The sequence below is a fragment of the Scomber scombrus genome, chromosome 22 (genome assembly GCF_963691925.1).
Source record: "Scomber scombrus chromosome 22, fScoSco1.1, whole genome shotgun sequence".
NCBI lineage: Eukaryota > Metazoa > Chordata > Actinopteri > Scombriformes > Scombridae > Scomber > Scomber scombrus.
Genome location: NC_084991.1, coordinates 8,266,572 through 8,285,298, shown reverse-complemented (window position 1 = coordinate 8,285,298; position 18,727 = coordinate 8,266,572). Strand labels below are relative to the sequence as shown.

Here is an 18,727-nt window from a genome sequence, read left to right as displayed (position 1 = left end):
TTAACCTTCATATCCTCCCTTTTCTCTTTAATATGTGTGCCATGGCCTTCTGACATTGTTATCAACAGGAAACTGAGTGTGTGTGTTTGTGCATGGGAGAGTGAGAGAGACTGCATACTTGGACGTGCAGGCCCAGGCCGGGGGCTTCTACATGAGAGAGGGAGAGAGGGAGGGAGGCAGACAGAGGGGGAGGCAGCATCCCTGGAGGAATTCAAACAGCCTCTGTGCTATGTGACTGGGATGGAGATGACTTCATTAGGCCAGCCAGTTTCTCTCTCTCTCTCTCCCTTCTGTCTCTGTCTCTCTCTCTGGCTGTAAACAGGCATGTGAGGGAGATTTACGGTATGTCAAGTAATCTGGCTCCTCAATCTGTGTCGCGCTGACAATCTGAGAGCTCGGTATGTGGCGGAGCGTCTTTCTTTTTGAGAGACAGCTCAGGAAATATCTTAATCACATACAGTCAATTTTCCATCCAGACGTCACACCCAAAATGTCAAATTTGGTGTTGGAAGATTTTAGAGGAGATGTTTTGATTTGTTTTATAATGCCTTTATATCCAATGGGAGGCAATCAGTGTGAATGTAAAATGTCGGAGCATCAAAATGTGATAGTATGTTGTGGTTGTGCTGGAAATGTCATGAGCTGTCTGACTGATGGAAGGCACAGCAGCACAAATGTGTGTGTGTGTGTGTTTGTGTGTGTGTGCGTGTGTGTGTGCATTCATATTGTAAGTGTGCTATGTGCTCATGCATATTTCTCCACGTGCTTAAAAAACTTTTAAATGGACGTGTGCAGATGTATGCACCTGTATCCTTCAACTTCAATGTATACAATCCATCAGCTGAGTTGTTCCCTTGAGTATTCTACTGTGCATATTGGTAGCTATTGATGAATCCATTTGCTATTAGGACCTCAGCCCGTTCTCTGATGGCTCGTCGTGCGGAGCTTTTAACACCTATGTGACCCAGAGGTAAACAGGTCTCACTGCTCATTTCTCTTGTAGGAATATTCTAAAAATATCTGGGAAGAACCTCTGTGAAACACTCCACTCTTACTCTGCAAATTCAAGAAGAAAAAAAAGAAAAAAAAGAAGGTCTTATTCCACATGAATGCAGAGCACTCATAAAAGTCTGAAAATATCTACAACGTGACTTTTATGGGCGTCGGGGACTTGGGAATTAATAAAGTAATGTTATGGTTAGGTGGATTCTTATAAATAATAGACAGTGACTCTGGTTGGCTTGCTCTTGAGCAGCTGTGAAAGGTGTGTGTGTGTGTGTGTGTTTCTGTGTGTGTGTGTGTGTGTGTGTGTGTGTGTGTGTGTGTGTGTGTGTGCATACGAGCATGTGTGTCTGTCCTTGTGTCCAAGTTTATCACCTGCACTTTAAAATAACATTACAGCTGTCTAACCTTGAGAGTAAGGCCGATGTGTGCGCCTATTACCTCTACACTTATTACTTCTGCAAGTAGTAGTAGGCTGTTATACAACCAATTTGTATGTGTGTATGTGTGTGTGTGTGAGTGTGTGTGTGTATGCCTGTGTGTATAGCCCTTGACCTTTGGCAATGACTCGCTCTCCCTCTCCGTCAGATCTTTATCAATCCATTTTCTCGCCGCAGTTATACCGCTTGATGTATGGAAAGAATGAACTGTATTAGTGTATGCTTTTGTGTGTGTGTGCTCTCAAAACATGTGTGGTATACAGCGCAATTAAACACACACACAGACGCGCATGTTGTGACGCAGCGCACCATACCGTCTGGTGACTTACGAAAAACCACCCGTAGTGAGAGAACAACAGAAGGCAAGACATCAATAGTAATTTCCTCCAAGAGCATAAATCTTTACTGACCTGTCTAGAAAAAGCCAAAACCTGATTACGGAAGAGGACGGTGGCCTGAAACACACAAAACTTCCCACAGATGCACATCAACTGCCTCACTCAGAAACAGAGGTATTGAGGTAGTGACAGACGGGACAATGGCATCAATTCATTCGAGCTCAGAAAAGAGTTTCTTCAATATAGCTTTGTCTCACTGACTGCCAGCATCACTGTGTTCTCATCCAAAATCATTTGCGCTCCCTGCTGTTGAGAACCGCATGTAAACAGACAGAAAAAGTCTGTCGGCCGTTGTGTCATCGCGCACACTCGCACATATCCTTTTGTTGCTTTTGGCTGGCATTGAACCAGCGCGCAGCGGGCGACCCTGTCTTCGCTTCAAAGTGATGGTTGTCAGCGTTGTCTTCAATAAGAGGACCATTATGTGAGCTCTATGGGGCCAAAAAGGTCAACGCAATCACTTCCCATAGACGGAGTGGGAGTGAGCGACCTGAAAATAGATAGTGGGTCGGTCATGACTTGTGATGTTAAAAGGCGGGGTTGCTGGGTAAGTGCTTCGCCCCTCACACTCAGAGGAAAACGTATAGGTCTGTGTGAACATGTTGGATAAAGATTTCCGGTAGTTCTTTTACAAGGAAAAAAAATGTATCAATATAATCAATGTTGTAAGTAAGGTTTAATTCATATAGCTCTTTTGCACAGGGACAAAGTGCTTCTCACACACACAATATAAATGAATAAATAATTGTAAAAAATAAAGCTTCTTAAGACAGTCTACAGATTCAGCAAATCTGATAGATTGGGGTAGATGATTCCAGAGGGTTGGGGCTAAAACTGCAAAGGGGGGGTCACCTTTTGTTTTGCGCTTGGGAATGTGAAATGGATAAAAGGCTGAGACTTGAAGAAAGGATCAGAGCGGTTGAGAAATGGAATGAGGAATGAGTAAAACAGATTGTGACTGGGGCAAAGGTCATACAGAGCCTTATAGGTAATCAATAGGATCTTTTGTATTTTATAGGAAGCAAGTGTGGGGATGCAAGACTGGCTAGTTCTAGATAACAGCCTGGCAGCTGCATTTTGAATCAACTGTAAACGATTCAGAGCAGATTGACTGATGGTCATGTAATGGGAATTACAATAATCAAGACGGAAGGAAATAAAAGAGATCCGTAGAAGACAACTGGACTGGATGAGCTTAGTACTATGATGGTCAAAAGTCATATATTGGTCAAAGATAATACAAAGACTCTTAGCGGTAAATTTGATATTTTAGTGAAATGGACCAATAAACTGATCAACTGCAGTGGCAAAGTTTGTTTTATCAAGGTTTAGGTGGAGGAAATTAAGAGACATCAGTCTTTGGTGGCAGCTAAACAATAATGGAGAAATAAATCTGTATCATCAGCGTAATGGTGATGATACTTGAAAGTGGCTGAACAAATGATTCAAAGGAAATATATATAATGAGAAGAGGATTGGTTGATACAATATTAAAATATCTATTAATATCAAATAAGAATAACCAGTTTAAAACTGTACCAGGAATGCAGACCCAGTTATACAACAAATCAAGTAAAATGGCGTGAATGATGGTAACAAAGGCAGCAGTTAAATCAAGTAAAATAAGGATGGAATATCCACCTGTCTACATGCATAAGAATGTCATTAGTCACTCTTAGTAATGCAGTTTCAGTACAGCACTTGTGCAAAAGCCAGATTGAAATTTGTCAAAGACTTAATGATCCTCAACCAACTTTAGCAGTTGGTCTGTCATTTTTTCAAGGGTTTCGGATAAAAAAAAAAGGTACCTTTGGAGATTGGACTATAATTTTTAACCTGGGTTGATAGAGGTTTGTTTTTTTAAGGAGTGGTTGAACACTGGCAATTTTAAAATAGTCTGGTACGGACATGAATGTGAGAGAGTAACTGATAATAGATGTGTCAACAGGGATCATTGGATTCATTTTAAAGCATGTGACCCTCAGGAGGAGCTTCAGTAAAATCATCAGGGGAGGAATAACACTAGCATGCAACTTAATCTCTAAGATAAATACTTTGACATTAAATACTGTCCTGTGAGCAATGCCTCATGCTGTCAGTAATAAGATAACAATTCTAAGAAAGCCCTGTCAGGAAAACACTACATGCAACCGTACAGCTTAAATCTGAGAAATGTGCAATACTTTCTGAGAGATTATGTTTCAAGACAACTCCAGGACAATTTGAAATGTCAAGCGTTTGCTTTAATGTTGGCTCAATAGTCCAAAGTCTGTATCTGTTTTTGTAAGATCCAGCCTTACACAACCTACATTTATCCAACCTAGTTTTTATCCTTTTCTTGGCTGTGGCCCAATAACCTGAAGTGTCTTCCCTCTATCTGCTTCCCATGGTGAAATTCAACTCAATCACTGTTTTCATGTGGAAGCCTCATGTCTTGTTATTAAGGTGTCTTCAGTCTAATGTGAAGTGACATGAATCTTATGTGGGTGTTTTATGTTTTCACTAACTTTCAAGAACAATTAATGCATAAACATCGATCAAAAGCCCAATGTGGAGACTAAAATGCGACAGTCAGTGGAAAAGTCAATATGTTTTTCTTAATTTGTTGACAGCACACTTTTGTACTTTGGACTGCCGTGCAGAGAAAAGATAATAAAAACCTTTTTATTATCTCAGCAAGGGTTCAGTAGTCTGTACAAAGATCTTCACTAAACCAAGATAAACATTCTTTAAAAGTGGGTTTTAAATGGTGAATGGTGTTTGGTTTGATTCTACCAAAGACCTCAACATTTTTATCATCTACAACACAACTTCAACAAAGTCCCTCATTGTATTTCATTTGACAAAATAATACTGCCTAGTTCTAGGATTTCCTCTAGTACACCTGGTATTGTAAGAGATGACACTTAGCCTGACTTCACAGCCATTTCCTCTACACTACAGACCTGAGCTAAGCAGATATAATATCCATCTCTATCCAGCGGTCACATCTCATGTTCATGATGGTGTTATATTACTTTCAATATCAATATTATATATAATAATACTGATGTTGTACTTCATCAGAACAGTTTCGCCCCCTGCCATGCTCCTGATTTGTATACATAAACAACAAATGACAAGAGACAATACCAATCCATTAAAATATGCTTAGATCTGGCACAATATCTCGCTCTTACAGTAAGATTGGCTTGGGACAACTCTAGTACAAACCATTCAACAAATTGTCAGTTGATAAAAAATGTATTCCGTCTTCACTTAAAGACAGAGATTCATGAAATTTGAAACTTGAAACCTTCCATTTTTATTTTTTATGGTGTTTAAATATGTAAATGCTGTTTCAGAAGCTCCCCTGCCTTGAAAGGCCTCCAGTTCTACAGGAAACAGTGACGTGTTGTGATTTGGGGGAATGAAAACGTTCACGTTTAAAGACACAATAAGAATATGGATCCTTGCCAGCTTTTCTCCAGAAATATTGGTAACAGATCAGCCTTAAAATCCTGAAGTGGCTGCAACCTTTGAGCACAAGCAGACGTGTTTGTGCTGATAATGGTTGCCATGCTGATGTTTCACAGAATGGACCACTGGGCATTTAGAGAACAGAGATTGTACGCCTAAGCAAATTCCTACAGCAAACAAAGCAGAGAAACGCCACACAAACACAGAGTACAGTGTTTTTCATGGGCAGCTCCCAAACAAACCAAAGACTCCTGGCAATTTATATGGGCAACAGCTTGTTTACATCAAACAAATACAGGTACATAAATACTGTACAGCCACAAAAACTCAAACAAACACACACCGCTGCCACACAGTTTCTAAAAGACTTATTTTGCTTTCAATATTTTCCTACAGTATGTCATGATTATACCTTGTTGATAGATTACCTGGAGTACTGCTCATTTTCTGTCCTTAATCAAAGTTAATCACATTCACTTGGCATCGCAGATGTAAATAATTATATGGATGTTGGGAGAACTAATGCAGTTGGTACTAGGAGATCATATGCAAATCTTACAGCAATATAAAAAGTTTGTTCATGTGCCTGCATTAATTGGTATTCATTTGGCAGCTTTTAGTATCAACGTAACAGCAGCCAATGAAGGAACTGCGGAATTAAAAATTCCAGACAGTTTTTCCACTTGGACAAAGAATATAATCATCGTCTTCAACACCATGACGAGCATATGATTGCCCTGCCTGCCAAGTGATGCGAGAAGTGGGCTGTGTGTGTACTCTGTGTGGGAAGCCTCCATTCACCATTCACTGGGCTGTAATCCAGTTACTGCAAGAGTTTAAATTGGTTCCACAGGTGAGGATCTCCTCACCTGAGGTTTCCTGAGGCAGTGCTTCAGTAATGTACTCACAGCAGATCACACATCGTACAAACGTTAAGAGATAAGCCTACTCATACACAAAAACTCATCTTGTATCAACTCATATTTGGCATGACAAGATATACCTAAAGCTGCTGGACTACTTGTGGTTTGAAGCTGATACAATGACACATTTTTCAAGTGAATCCATTAGGATCACGGCAGTCTCGTGTCCCAGCCTTCAGGACTGCACAAATATGACCTCATTTTCAAATTTGGCCTCTCTTCATATTTCAAAACCAGGATTTACTGAAATCAGCCAGGAACGGTTTGTAGGCTGGGTTATAGAGTGGGATAATGATGATTACTAATGACTAATTAAGATCTATTGTTTTTCACTCTTTAAAATGTTTAAGCTGCATGAGTAAATAAGAGGGCTTGGCATTGACAATACAATGCTGTATTCAAGACTATACGTCTATAGTTTCCTGCAGGATATAAGAACACAAAAATGCAGGAAGAACCACAACCACACAAAAAAACACTTTCTCATGGATATTTACTCCACGGTCAATATGTTTGGTAATAGTAAATACAGGAAAGAGACATTTATTCTCCCCATCTCACAGCACCAGACAGAATGTAAAGAGAAGAGGAGAGAAGAGCAAATCTGAGAGGTATTACTGTCAACAGTTACAATGTTTGCTGACAGCACTAGGACCACAGCAAGAAACAGGCAGAGAGAGAAGAGGCAGAGGCTGACAGAGAAGCAGTTTGAGAGATGCTGGAAAAAACTGTTTAGGTCTAACTCAAGAGCCAGTCCTCTTTTTCCATTACATGGTCATTTCTGTAGAGTTAATTTGTGTTTTTTTGTGTTATTTCTCACTTTTCTATTATGTTGGTAAGTAGAGGTCTTGAAATAAGCCAGCACTAACATAAAACACCATAAAACATTCACAATTTTATGATTACACATATGCATGCTTGGTTGTGTGTTAGCAATAACAGCAGCCTTTATTATACAGCAGTTGACTGTCCAGCATGGAGCACTTAAATTCTCTTCTTAATACAGTTATTTAACTCAAATCCTGACTCAGACTCCAGACTGACAAAATCACAGCACCAAGTAGGGGTGAACTAGAAATACCGTTTGCCTTCACCAACAAGTCAAGTTGCAGTTTACAACCATGTCTGTCCAAACTCATATAATATTTGTAGTGACACCTTTTAATAAAAATCTGGTGTATTTTCCTTGCATGTTTTCACATGCTTGGCCAATAAAGGTGATTTTGATAGAACTCTCTTTTAGGGATGTGTCATTAAAACCGAATAATCGAATAGTCGTTCGTGGGGTCTAAAGTTGACCTTTGTACTGTGGTCGTTTTTTTTTTTCCATTGAAAAACCTATATCAAGAGTTGAGCTGTGTATTCTACTATGAAGGGTTCATTAACAACTATGCAGAGCAATTATCACTTTCAGCCACTAGGGGGATGTCTAAGTTTTTGTAAACCACCTCTACCTCATTTTGAAGTAGAGCCTGACTGAGTGAATTTTCACTCCTGCCCTCAGCTACTTTGACTCGATAACTTAGCCTGCTAGCTAGCTGACTGGAAGGAACATGATGCAGACGAAGCCACACACAAGTCCAACGTGGAAAAACGGCTGACTGTTGCACGTCAACATTTGAAAGTGTGACACAAGTCTCAGAGAGAAAACTAACGTTACGTTTTTCATTGCTAACATTATTGTAAAGGATCTGCTCAGCGTTGTTTATGACGGGTAGAAAAAAAATCCACGCTGTTATATTTAAGGAGTCTGTAAGCCTGTAAAATCTGTAAGAAATGAAGGCTGATTATCATTTAAAGGAATACAAGTTTGCGCTGTTAGAGCCTGTTGTTTTTTCTGAATATTGAAAGTTATTTTTGCATTATCTATTTAGCCTCTGTGAATGTTGGCATGCATTCCATATTCGATTAGTCGTCGGATAAACCCACCGACTAGTTGGCCCTGAAAAAATGGATTCATGCACATCCCTACACTCTTTAAGGCTACGTGAGCAAACATTTGTAGTACGATTTACCTTCTTTCTCTCATCCTTTAATCGAAATATTACCTTATAAACTACATCCATACATGTGCATCCATATGCGAGTGAACAATTCAAACAACCCCTCCAAATGGATGGGTATTTGTGGGCATGAAGGAACAATCTGACTGGGGAAGTAGAGGTGTTCAACTTGAAGGGAAAAGCTGGAAAGAAAAGGAATAAGTCAGAATCTGATTTGTGTTGCGATGTAAAAAGTTCAACTGGCTGTCGCAGTTTGTGAGTGAGCAGTTATGATGCCTTTTGTTTCTGGGGAGAAGTGAACCACAAAAAAGTGTTGGTGTTAAGACACACAAAGACACATGCATGCAAAAACACAAAATATATCAAAGCACCTGTGCACGTGGCTACCTAACAAACAGTAACAAGCTTGCCGATACAAACACAGCCCATCCCGTCAACCTTAATGACTCATGAAATATATAACCTCGCTACACCAATACAGATTTCTCTACCATATTCACTCAGGAGTTGTACAACGAAGACAAACGGCAGAACTTTACAGGTGTGTCACTTTTTTGATAAATGAGAAGCACTGGTTTACGTGTGTGCGTTTGGAGTGTGAAAGAACAGGTAACAGCCTGTTTGCTGGACCGATCGATGACTGTAATGGAATATTTGAGTCCCCTGGACTCCAACATGTAGGTGGTAACGCCAAAGGGCATCACAGATTATTTTATTCTTCTGTGACCTTTGGTGTGTGGGTGAAAAATAAGGTGTGTGTACAGTCATTCATATATGTAAACCTACAGTCTACAGTGTGTGTGAACATACTTCAATGCCTGTGTGCCTTTGTGCGACACAGTAGGCAACGTTTGTAGCGCATTGATCCCAGCTGATTCCTCAGGCTCTCCCATCGATCAGCAAAATGTCGCCAGCTCAACTGCTGAGTCTGAACCAAGCTCTTACTTCATATCCCCGTAACCTCAGAACATTATCTGAATTATCTGGAGATGCCGTCTAAGTGGATCTCTCAGAATTTCTTCATGGTTATGTCACCACCAACTCTACAGGAATTAGACATGGAGAGCTACTTGGAATGAGAGTTTCTGCTCAATTTTCTCACTTTCTTCTCTATCTGTTGTTCCATCCTTTCTTTCTCTCTCCGGCACTCTCTCTTTCCACACTTCATTTTGACAAGCCATTCAGTCTATTGAAGAGGCCTAATTAGTATGAATATCAAATTAAAAAAATGAAAACCAGAGATGATTATGCCACTTGTTGGCAAATTGCCTGTTACAGTTTGCTCTGAAACAGGTGAACACGGCTTAAAAATCTGTGTTTCAAGACAGCAGATTTGCATAAGAAGTAAGCCAAATTCACTTATTCTACTGGTATATTTTTGTTGCACTAATTTCCATAAAATTCACTCACACACAAGACTTTGGACTCAATTACACAACCTGTTAAGAGGAAAATAGTTTTTTCAGCCCCTCTCTCTCATCCTAGATCAACTGTGAATGACAGTGGCTATCATTGCAGCCACATTACACATATCATCATCCAAATTGTCTGATATAATGGTCTCTCAATCATATTGTTCTCTCTGAAGCCATTGTCTCCTTAGTACCATTTTTTCTCACTTTAAACCCCCTCCCACCACCACCACCACCACCACCACTACACAAACACATAGGGAAACTTAAAAAAAAAAAGTAGTAACCATGACGATATTGTACACTACCCATTGTGTCCACTTACAAAAACACTGAAACACGCACAAACACATAAGTGCGCAGACACACACCTGGCCGTAACCATGGCATTCCAGCTCTCCCTCAGGTTGAAGGTAGGAGGACGGCCACCGAAACACACTCCCCCCCTGGGGGCTGAGGAGCTGGGTGACTCAGACATTAGCTAACTCTGCCAAACATGGTCATATATTCTGTTGGAATATGACATGATCTCTCTGTTACTAAGGAGATTGCACAGAAACCCTCCAGAAATACAGTAACTACAGTAACTGAGTGACTAAGGCAGGGCAAAAGGTGGTTTCTGTCCACTCCTCTAAGACGAGTAATATAGCTGCGACACCAGTTAGAACGTTCCATGTTTGAATAGAGGCCGCTACAGACCAAACAATGTCATTTCTAAACTTCGGAAAACAGTAACAAAATGGACTTCAGTGTGTATTCAGATTAAATCAAAAAGAAAACAACTGACATTTGATGTAAGCCCTAAATTTATAGCACTCATATTGATCAGGGTACTGGAAAAAAACAGCGTCTCTAGTCTTTACACTAATTATAATGTCATGGAATTTGTAATACATTTCAACTGAGTGACTGCTTCGGATGGAACCTGTTTTTCTGGATTCAGCAAAAGTTCACAGAAGATTTCGGCTCATTTAAATACCTAAACGCCTACAGTCATTGCATGGTATTTACTTATCAGCAGCTACACAGACCCTCTGCAAAGCCTGCTATGAAAGCTTCATTTATCATTACAGAGAAACTCCTATACAATACTTCCTATTGTGTCCAACTGATTTTAACAGTATGCTTACAGCCTGTGCTGGTGGTATCTATTTGTCAGATCACTGTTATCCAAGTGCAGTCACTTATTTTACTGCTTCATGGGTGGGACAGCTGTTCATTACTAAACATTATCCTCAACTGCTCCTTCTGTATGATGTGTTTATCCAAAGCATTTAATGACCTATTTTAATTTTATGGAGACCATACATTTGCTTACAGGAGTCATCTCAAAACATATGTGTCTGACCTGTGAATTGTTCAGCCTGTGGCCGACTGTGGGTCTCCAGTCCGGCAGAAATAAGCAACATTCTCTACATTTCTCACCCTGCTTGTGTGCAGAGTGGAAAATCCTCTCTGAACGAGAGAGAAAGACCCCTTTCAAAGGGGGGTTAAGTACACACCAGCTCTGTCCCCTGCTTTCTCTGCCTGTTTCTATCATGTCAGATAACAAGTCCACACACCATAACAGCATGTAATGTGCTTTTAAATGCCAAAATGATGCCCTCTCCTTGACAGGGGACCAACCAGCTACAACAAGAGTACCGGTCAGCTGTCAAATCATGCAATGACAGCACTCAAAACAACTCTTAGGAGAGGAACCACAGCTTGGAAATGTCTAAATAACCAATAAGTCGTCATAATGATAGAACATATTTAATATCAAGTCAATTTATTGTATTATATTTACTGTCTTGCATTGTATCATAACATTATGCTCGTAATCTACATCCAATGGGCAGATTGATACTTCAATACTAAGGCTGGGTGTTAGTATTTGATACTTTTAAAAAGGTATTGATCAAAATAACACAGTACCAAGTTGTATCGAAACCTCTCCAGTCAACCAGACCTTTATGTGTCAAGTGACATGCAGACTATTTTTTACATTATTAACATAAACTTTTTTTTTTTATCAAACCACACTCATATTTGCTTGTGTAAAAAATGTGCTGATCTGCCTTTAAGTGTAGTGACCTTTTTTTTCTTCTAAAAATGACCATTAGCCTATTTTATAAAAATCACATATCCATTTAAGAAATTATCAGCATAGATTATAATTGTAACACATCATATCGAATTAAAAAGTTTGGTATTACTTCCCTAGTAGGCTTCTCCAAAGTTTGTGATGGCCCTGGCTGGATTGTTTAACATTGCTGTCACCTGTGGTTCTCACATCAAGGGCCCCTAAACTGACACAAGTAAGACCACACTGACCCCTATTTGGTAAGATGTTTGCGCTTTACACAAAACATGTATGAAACCAATGACAAGCATATATTCTGTCATTGTTTTACTTATGGATGAAACTAAATGACTCCCCTTCTGCTGGGAACCCTTAAAATCCCCTCAAGGGCTCCTTGGGGGTCCCCTATTATTACCATAAAGTATTCATAACATACGCACAGTTTTTCTTTAATGCCTTTGTCATTTAAAACAATTGTTGTTTTTTCCCCAGTTCGTTTCAACAACGCTGAAGTAAGTAAAAGTGGCGTCACTCAGTCTACACAGTAGTACACAAATGTCACGCTTACTCGCCATAAACGTGACATTTGTTGACGCTATATTCCCGTCAAGCTGACGTGAAACTACACATAAACTTGGCTGAAGTTAAAGTACAGGCTCGGTGTTTTTCCGTCAGCCTGCTGTGATACACTGAAACCAGGTTAGACAGACACATTCCCCTACCTGCAGGACACTGTGATTTCAACTTTGGTGGCAGGAATAGACGCGTTGAGCGGGTCGAAGTCGCCTATCGACGCCATGTTTAGGAAACTGTTGTTCATCCTGTCAGAAATTATGTTTTGGCTCTTCCTCTGTGCCCTTGTCCTGTGGTCCAGCCCCTTTTTATGAGCGACGAAGGAGGATAGCGAGAAACTGTACTGTGCGCCTCCTCGGCGAGAAGTGGAGCAAAGGTGCCACAGAGGGAGAGGGAGAGAGGGAGAGAGAGAGGGAGAGAGAGAGAGAGAGAGAGAGAGAGAGAGAGAGAGGCTGGGAGATGTGATGTCACTCTCCCTTTCTCCTCCTCTGAGTGTGTATTTCTCTCTTTTGCTCTCTCTTCCCTTTTACTCTCTATTCCATCTCCTTCCCCTCATTCCTCAATTCAGTTCAGTTCAGTTGACTTCTGATCATTTAAATCCAGCAACTTCACTGGCATGGTGTTGAGGACAAAGATATACAATCATTACACACAAAAAATGCCAAAATTAGTCATAAAAACCTATTTCCTGTGTGTGTGTGTGTGTGTGTGTGTGTGTGTGTGTGTGTGTGTGTGTGTGTGTGTGTGTGTGTGTGTGTGTGTGTGTGTGTGTGTGTGTGTGTGTTTTTATGTGAAGGCACACAGTTCCCCCTGCCCTCAATACTCTCAATCACTTCAATTCAAGTCAATTCAATGTGGGCTGTTGGCATGAAACACACCCCTCCCTCCTTCTTGCATGGCCGGATTAAACTCTTGGGGGAACCAAAGGGGGAAGACGTACAGTCAGGCCCCCTGGTGATGTCATCAGGGTTATTTCAGCTTTTATAGCAGAGAATGCATTAAATTGAGATCAAGTTCAGGTTATCTCAGTTTCTGCTGCTTCGATTTTGACGATTCTTTTTTTCATGTGTGTCTTGTAAGTCCCCCAACTACACAGAAGTGCAATGCTAAATCTCTTAAGTGTACCTTTAATGTCTTACTACTATTTTTCCTGCCACAGGCTCCCTCTAAAAGCAGGTGACAATGAGTTTTTTTCAAGTCTCATGAGCTTATGAGCTGCTGTCCCTCATCAGTCCATCATCCACACAGTAGGATTATTAGTATTATTTAGTATAAGTTTGTTTAGAGACACTAATAACTCTCATCTCTCTCTCTCTCTTCCTCTTGCTGACCCTCTCTTTCTCCTATGCTATGAGGATAAGCATCTGATTTAATTAACTGAAAGGGAGACCCTCCGCTGGCAGAAAATAGAATGACAGCATGATGAATGTGAAGGGATAAGGAGGAGGGTCACATTATGAGGACACTGTGTTTCCAAAAGAGACCTATAGTAAATTATGTTTCGGCCTGAGTGCGTTAATCTGATAATGTATTATTTTATGTGTCTGTGTGCACGGAAGTATGAGAGGATACAAAAGTACACAGATCCCTGTTAATAATTTGGCATGCAGAGCTGCTCAAGTATCCCACACTGTCCTGCAGGTGAGAAAGACAGTGCCTGCTCACTTTTGCTATATGTTGCATCACTGTGTGTGTGTGTGTGTGTGTGTGTGTGTGTGTGTGTGTGTGTGTGTGTGTGTGTGTGCGTGCGTACGTGCGTGTGTGTGTGTGTGTGTGTAAGCATTATGTTTAGATGATAGAGTCATATGATCTTAAAATGACGCATCTCAGTATTACTCAGTGTGTTTACTGGCCAACCATGTCTCTAAATATAGCTGTCTTACACACTTGCACACACACACACACACACACACACACACACAGAGACATGCATGCACTGCCGACACGCCCCAGGCTGGATGTGTGGAACGGTGGCAAAAACCATTACGCCACCTCTGGGCAGACATCATGCCACCCGCTCTGTCCCACATGGATGGGTGGGGTGGGTGGGTTCATACACACATAAACACACACACACACACATGCACAGACAAACATTACTGCAGACACACTCAGAGGAGGCACACAGACAGAAAGACAGGAGAGGTTTGTGTGAGTAAACATCACATCATTGCCACCCGACCAGTAGCAGCACACACAGCAGCACTGGCCATAGAAAACACACGCAGAAAAAAACACAACTTTTCCGACCAGGCTGTAAGAATGTTGATAACCTATTAATGATAATTCAGCTACTGAATCCCTGAACATGCATAAAACATGAAGCCATTTGTTAGGCATAAATTGCTGCATAATTATTACACACAAGGACAATAACTATCTCATGCGTGTTTGGACATTCATGAGCACCAGACGTTTCTTTCTGTGTCCTGTAGAAGTCATATTTTATTAGAAGAAATTAAGATTAAAAAAGAGAAAAGGTGATATTTTCCATTTGTAGGACGTTTTCATGCACACATTTTTATATCTGCTGTAATTTAATGTTGAATAATCATAAATGGAATGGGTTCTGCATTTATTCCTATGCTTATTCTTATACATTAATACAGCCTAATGTATATATACATATACAGGATATAGAGAATAAGATAAAGCCACATAATGACTTCATGGAATTACAAAAGTAATCATTTCTGTTAAGGACTTACATGTTTGCTGAAAGGCTCCGGTTTACAGTTCATATTTTGCTTTGGAAACAGCTGGTGACAAAACTGTGTTAATCATATCCCATATATGTACAGTCTGTTTTAGTATTGACTTTTTGCAATGACTAATGAAGTGATCCAAAAAAAATGTAAATTCAACTTTCTGTTTTACAGTTTGGCCAATCTGTTAGGGTGGGAAGCCAGACGTTGTTGTAATACTGTCGAGGATTGTGAGAAAGACTTAGGCAAATTTGTCACTGCAAATATGGAAAAAGCAGGAACTACGCGAGTAACGCTTATGTGCACTAGAAGAGTGGCAGAGCAGTGCTTTGAGTTATTTCACAAAACCCCCAAAATGTTAACCTCACGATGGCACTGAGGGGAAACTGAGGAGGAATTATCCTCTGAGGACCATGAATGTCTTTGCAAAATTTCACGGCAATCCATTAAGTAGTCTCAGGAATATTTCAGTCTGGACCAAAGTGGTGAACGGAGCAGATACTTCCATCCCCAGAGCCACGTCGCTCTCAGAAGGATCTGAATTAAATAAAGTAAATTAGACTCTTTTAACGCACAAAGACTAGTGTGTCAGCTGAGTGATATGTAATTTGACTCTAAATTACGTAAAATAGCTTCCTATCTTTCAGCTCAGCCATGCCTTAATTTCCTTTTGCTGTGGTATTAGTCTCAGGTAGTTATGATCTCTGATGTGCTCATTTACTCTCCGCTACGAAGGGTTCAGCTGTGCTTAACTCTCTGACACTCTGCCATTTGACATACAATTAATACTGACCTGCACTTATATGAAGAGATCTACAGTAGATGGTTGAATGTAGAGTGGCTCCTCTGTCAAATGTACACAAGAACACACACTTGACCAGCTCAGCGTGGCTGTTATACTATCAGCTATTCCATCATTCCCCGCTGGTTTGTGTATGTGTGGCCGCCTGCTGTGAGCATTCTCTCTTCAAAACTCAAACTGATTCTGTAAATGAAGCACAGATGTCATTTCTTTAAAGGCACTGCCCTCTAATTTCACACTAAAGTGCTTTTACTGACATATTAAAAAACGTTGTTCTTCCCAATCTGTTTTGCTTGATAACTGAGAGTGGACAAGGTTGATTTCTGTAGGCGCATTAAGAGAGCAAGCAGCAGTATCACGGCTCATCAGTTCTGGTCATAAAGCAGCAGTGCTGGTATTTTTAGCTGGAGGATTCACTCGGTGGACGCTCAGAGATAGGAGCTGGTGAATATTGACCCCGTGCTCCTGAGCCTCATTGCCGCTCAGAAAAACGTCTTTAACTACCACCTGCTCCCTTGCTTGTTTCCCCACATCATATCTGTTACAACCTTCGTTTGTTTGTGTTTCTATCTCTGCCACATCCCCCCCCACCGATTCTGTCTTGGGGTTCATTTCCATCCAGCTGTCAAAGAAATGAAATGTAAATTAGATGGGATTTTTTTTTCATACTGCCAGATGAAGCGAATGGTTTACTGTCAGAAAACAAAACACTTTTGCTGCTAATGATGCCCGTACTGTATGAATTTCATTATGTGTATTCATCCAAATGTAAAAACTGAGAAATGTACTGTGAAAGCATCAACTAATGGCCATATAATGTTGGAAATATAATGCATAGGACAATGGATATTACATTACTGGCAGGGTGTGATGGGTAGATACTTTTCTGAATAATATATATTCAACCAATGCATTTTTCTTATTATTTTTATATAATTTCTCAACTCAAAAACTAAAAGGGAGTATGACAACCACACAGAGACAGGGCTAAATCTTATCCTAGACCATTTTACAAAGAAATTAACCTTTATTGATTTGAATCCCTCAGTAAACACGAAGCACCTACAGCAGAACAAATCACATTCCCATTATTCAGACAGATTTAACTCTGAAACAAGAGCATCCAGAGAGGCCCACAAACATCACCAATCGATGTGTTCACTGAACAGATTAGAGGAGGATCCAGACTTCATAGATTACACTTAAATTAAAAAGTGGAACTGTCAGTCCACACTCTCCATTTCAGAAGTCGTCATTGATTTCTGGTGAAACCTGATCATGTGGTTTGTACTGTAGTGTGCCAGGAACACAACTGTCATTTGATTTCTGTATACAGTAACATCCTGGAGAACTGGTAGGACAGAGAGTTGTTACTCAAGTATGAGAGCGAAAGGAAGCCACTTGTTTCCTTAATAATATTTTTGTAACCTGATAAACTGTATTGGAAGTAGCCTACATGAGCAAATAGATGACTTTGGGCATTGATAGTTTAATAGAAAGCATAGGCCTATACAAGGTCAGACTGTAGTCCTAAGAAATCAACCGGATATACATACATAATTGTGAAATTTACTGTATGTAGGGCCTGGAAGATTAAAAGGCAAGGATAAGGTTATGGTTAGAGTAACATGTAAAAGTTTAGATTTTGGAGATACATGTAAAAGTACTACATGTAAGAATTGTAACATAACTCTCCTGCCCCCCTGCAGCGCTAACAAGGAACAACACTAGCTAACATTAGCTTAGAAATGGAGTCCACTAACATCCCTGGCGTGCTTTTTCCCCATTGGACAGGTGAGTTAACATTACTGCAAAGCATGTGAAATTTATTGTAATATTGTGGTTTTAACTGGCTAATGTTAGCACTGCTCCTTGCTTGCACTGATGGAGTGAGAGGCCTGTGCACAGGCAACAGGATGACTGCAGTTCACTTAACGACCACTGGTGTCATTAATGAGAAGTAATTTCTGATTCTTACATATTGCACCTTTAAGCATTTGTTCCTAGTTTTATACTTATACCACTATTATTACAAAGCAATGTCTACTCCTAATACTTCATGAAAAAATGCATATCTATAAAGTGCAGTAATACAATACAGTATTTCACAAGAAGAAGAAAAGACACGCAACTTTTTGTAGCAATGTTTTGTTTTCCTTATTTTTTTCCCCTGGTATTCATCTGGTGCCCCTTAGATTAATCTTGTGAGGGTCCCGACCCCCAAGATGGGAACCACTGCAAAAATACAAAAACAATGTTAGAAAGCTAATTAGTTAGGAAATGTCATCCTTTATTATATGCACTGACTCGTGTGCAAATCATGCAAAATATGTGTGTATAAAATGATGACATGATGGTTAGATGATTTGCAAGCTGACAATGTTATGACATCAATACAAATCAGTCACACTTATCAAACTGAAAAATAATCAGAACCTGTCAAAAACAGCAGAGAAATGAAATAACTTATGTTGAGTTAATCAAGTTGCAGTATGTATTGTGTGGGTGTGTTATGTAATCTGAAAACACAGAAGAGAATAAAGCAGAATAGAATAGAAGTTCAACACAGTGTGAGGTAGCAGCGATTCAATGCTCTGCTCCTACAAGGCCAATTAACACTTTACCGCCTACAGTACAGCTCAACATTAAATATTGATCTATCAATCACTGTTCACATTTATTTGTGTCTTCAGGGGAGTTTCTTACCCTTTTTCACCATCTCTCCGTCTCTGTCTGCATCTCCGGCTCCGGAGTAAATTATAGGACACAATAATACTGCCTGCAGTTATAATTAAAGGATGCAAATGGTGATTTAGTGAGGGCAGACTGGATCCAGAGATTATGTTAATGTTTAAAATAATATATTGTATAATGTATGCATGGTGACGCTGTGTTATTATTTTACTTGAGTGAGGGTACACATTTCTTTGTATAAAAGACAATTA

At 40.0% G+C, this 18,727-nt stretch overlaps 1 protein-coding gene across 3 annotated transcripts in view; it reads right to left on the bottom strand.

Moving 5' to 3' along the window:
* The window catches only part of LOC134004162 (copine-8), an 89,153-nt gene extending 76,511 nt beyond the window's left edge, over positions 1 to 12,642 (bottom strand). For 2 of the 3 annotated variants that reach the window (XM_062443328.1, XM_062443329.1), the window contains exon 1: positions 12,425 to 12,642. In XM_062443328.1, the coding sequence (XP_062299312.1) occupies positions 12,425 to 12,522 (98 nt within the window). In that variant the 5' untranslated portion in view covers positions 12,523 to 12,642. The remainder of the gene's footprint in view (positions 1 to 12,424) is intronic. The other variant, XM_062443327.1, reaches the window with a different exon arrangement.
* Positions 12,643 to 18,727: the final 6,085 nt, after the last annotated feature.